Source organism: Otolemur garnettii, unplaced genomic scaffold, assembly GCF_000181295.1.
Source record: "Otolemur garnettii isolate 467f Iridium unplaced genomic scaffold, OtoGar3 scaffold00244, whole genome shotgun sequence".
NCBI classification, from domain to species: domain Eukaryota; kingdom Metazoa; phylum Chordata; class Mammalia; order Primates; family Galagidae; genus Otolemur; species Otolemur garnettii.
The window spans coordinates 1,175,973-1,178,740 of NW_003852639.1; the positions used below are offsets into that span (position 1 = coordinate 1,175,973).

General features: G+C 46.6%; 1 protein-coding gene across 2 annotated transcripts in view; it reads left to right on the top strand.

The window, feature by feature from the left end:
• Window positions 1-2,768, top strand: part of INTS3 (integrator complex subunit 3) — a 51,596-nt gene that overhangs the window by 22,798 nt on the left and 26,030 nt on the right. For both annotated transcript variants that reach the window (XM_023508314.1, XM_003802267.1), the window contains one exon: window positions 1,040-1,106. In XM_023508314.1, coding sequence (XP_023364082.1) covers window positions 1,040-1,106 — 67 coding nt within the window. The remainder of the gene's footprint in view (window positions 1-1,039; window positions 1,107-2,768) is intronic.

Sequence of the window (2,768 nt, forward strand, 5' to 3'; positions counted from 1 at the left end):
AACCCGCCACCTTAGGTGTACGTGGCTGGCGCCTTAGCCGGTTGAGCTATAGGCGCCGAGCCCCTCTTTCAGATTTTATGTAACCCTGATGCTCCTGTTTTGATGTGTAGGAACCTTAATCTGTGTCATGTGTGACTATGGGAACACTGAATTTTTTGATTGGAATCTGAGGCCAGGCATAGCGTTGTTGTGCGGCAATATTTTTTTTGTGTGTGTGTGTGTTTGTTGTTTCTGTTTTTTTAGAGACAGAGTCTCACTTTATTGCCCTTTGTAGAGGGCGATAGCATCACACAGCCCACAGCAACCTCACAACTCCTGGGCTTAGGTGATTTTTCTTGCCGCAACCTCCCAAGTACCTGGGACTACAGGCGCCTGCCACAACACCCAGCTGTTTTTTTGTTGCAGTTTGGCCAGGGCGGGTTTGAACCCACCACCCTCGGTATGTGGGGCCAGCACCCTACCGGCTGAGCCACAGGTGCTGCCCCTGCGCGGCAATTTTTATCCTGTCTCTTGGCACTTTCTTCCCTGTTTGCCCCTTCCAGCCCCCACTTCTTATTCCAAGACTTTGGTCTGGCATTTGCTGCATGTTAATTCTGCCTTAGAAGTTCTGAAGACTGGTATTTGGAAACAAACTCTTGGCCTATTGTAAACACAAGCACAGGATTGAGGACATCCAGATATTGAACTACAGCTATTGCCAGCCACCTGTGCTCTGGGGCCCTCTCTAAGATGCCACCCTTTCTTTCCAACTGTGGGCTTCTTATTTTCAAGGGCCAGAGTGTTTCCTTTCCAACTTGCAATCTGTGGAAAAGTAGCAGCTCTGGTTTCTGAAAAAAATCTGGAACTTTACCTTCCCTTCTCTCTGGAGTCAAATGGGGGAAACTTTTAAAGCCTGGCAGAATAGAAGGCAGTTTATTCTAGCCCTCAGGATAGCAGTGGTGGAATAATAGGATGGACCCAGAGAATGGATGGAATGTAGTGGATCAGCTGAGTTGTTAATCAAAGCTATCCTGATTTTCTTTTTTCCCCTTGAAATCAGGTGGAGATGTTACAGCCAAAAATATCTGGTTGGCAGAAAGTGTCCTGGATATCCTGACAGAGCAGAGGTAGAGTCCATAAAGGGGGTGGCAGACAAGAGCTAGATAATGGCCACCAGGGGTGTAGAGTGTGGGAGGGAAATGGGATGTAGGGATTATGTGGCCCAAGAACACCTTAACTCAGAGAGTGGAAGGCAAGTATATTGGAGGCAAGAGAAGGAATTAATGCCATGGTGTGGCCTAAGAGATGAAGGAATGGGAAAGAGGTCTTAGTTAAAATATCTTAGAGCCCAGGAAAAACTGGTTTCATCTGATAAGGGTTTATTTTTGATGCAGACCTCCTTGGAATGTTTATTTGGGGGATGGTGTTGCGGGGGGGAGATGAACTCAGTAGCATGGGGCCAGCCAACTACCCAGGCCTGGCAGATACCCCTTTCCTGCCTTCCAAGTCTCTCCATCCAACCCATGCTGTCATTGAAGTGGTAATGGAGTGGTGGATGTGAGGAGGTGATAGAGCTCCGTGAAGCCTGCCTGAGTTTGGGGGATGTTATTGGGGTTTCTGGCTGATTATTCTTCCTTGTCAAAAGACCAGGAATTTACTTATTTATTTATTTATTTTTTGAGACAGAGTCTCAGTATGTCACCCTTGGTAGAGTGCAGTGGTGTCACAGCTCACAGCAACCTCAACCTCTTGGGCATAAGCAATTCTCTTGCCTCAGCTTCCTCGTAGCTGGGACTGTAGGCACCTGTGACAACTCCTGGCTAATTGTTGTTATTGTTGTTTAGCAGGCCCTGGCTGGGTTCAAACCCACCAGCCCCAGTACATGTGGCCAGTGCCCTAACCACTTAGCTACAGGCACAGAGTCTTAATTTGTTTTGAGAGAGAGTCTCACTTTGTCACCCTTGTTAAGAGTGGCATGGTATCATAGCTCACAGCAACCTCAAACTCCAAGACTCAAGTGATTCTCTTGCCTCAGCCTCCCAAGTAGCTGAGACTATAGGTGCCTGCCACAATGCCTGGCTATATATATGTTTTTTTTTTTTTTTATGAAAACTTGCTTTTTAATTTTATTTATTTATTTATTTATTTTTTTGAGACAGAGCCTCAAGCTGTTGCCCTAGTGGGTAGAGTGCTATGGCATCACAGCAACCTGCAGCTCCTGGGCTCAAGTGATTCTCCTGCCTCCACCTCCCAAATAGCTGGGACTATAGGTGCCCACCACAACGCCTGAGTGTTTTTTGGTTGCAGCTGTCATTGTTTGGTGGGCCTGGGTTGGATTCGAACCTGCCAGCTCAGGTGTATGTGGCTGGTGTCTCAGCTGCTTGAGCTACTGGCGCCAAGCCTAAGCTATATTTTTAAAGACAGAGTCTCGCTCTTGTTCAGGCTGGTCTTGAACCCCTGAGCTCAGGCAATCCACCTGCCTTGGCCTCCCAAAGTACTAGGATTATAGGCACCCGGCCTTTTTTCTTTCTTTCTTTTTTTTTTTTTTTTGGAATCTGTGTTCCTTGCTCAATCAGAAATTTTAAAATTTTATTGAGGGCTATTCTGTATCTGAGCTGGTTTGGGGGTGAGGCATTGCCCTTGCCCTGAGTCTTCCTTAGTCTTCCACAGTCTTCTACAGTCTTTCTCTTCCTTGATTTCAGAGTCTTTCTGGGTTAGGAATCAACAGTCCCAGCCCATAAAGAAGGCTGCTGCTAGAATCCTGACTGTATGCAGTTCTTTTTTTTTTT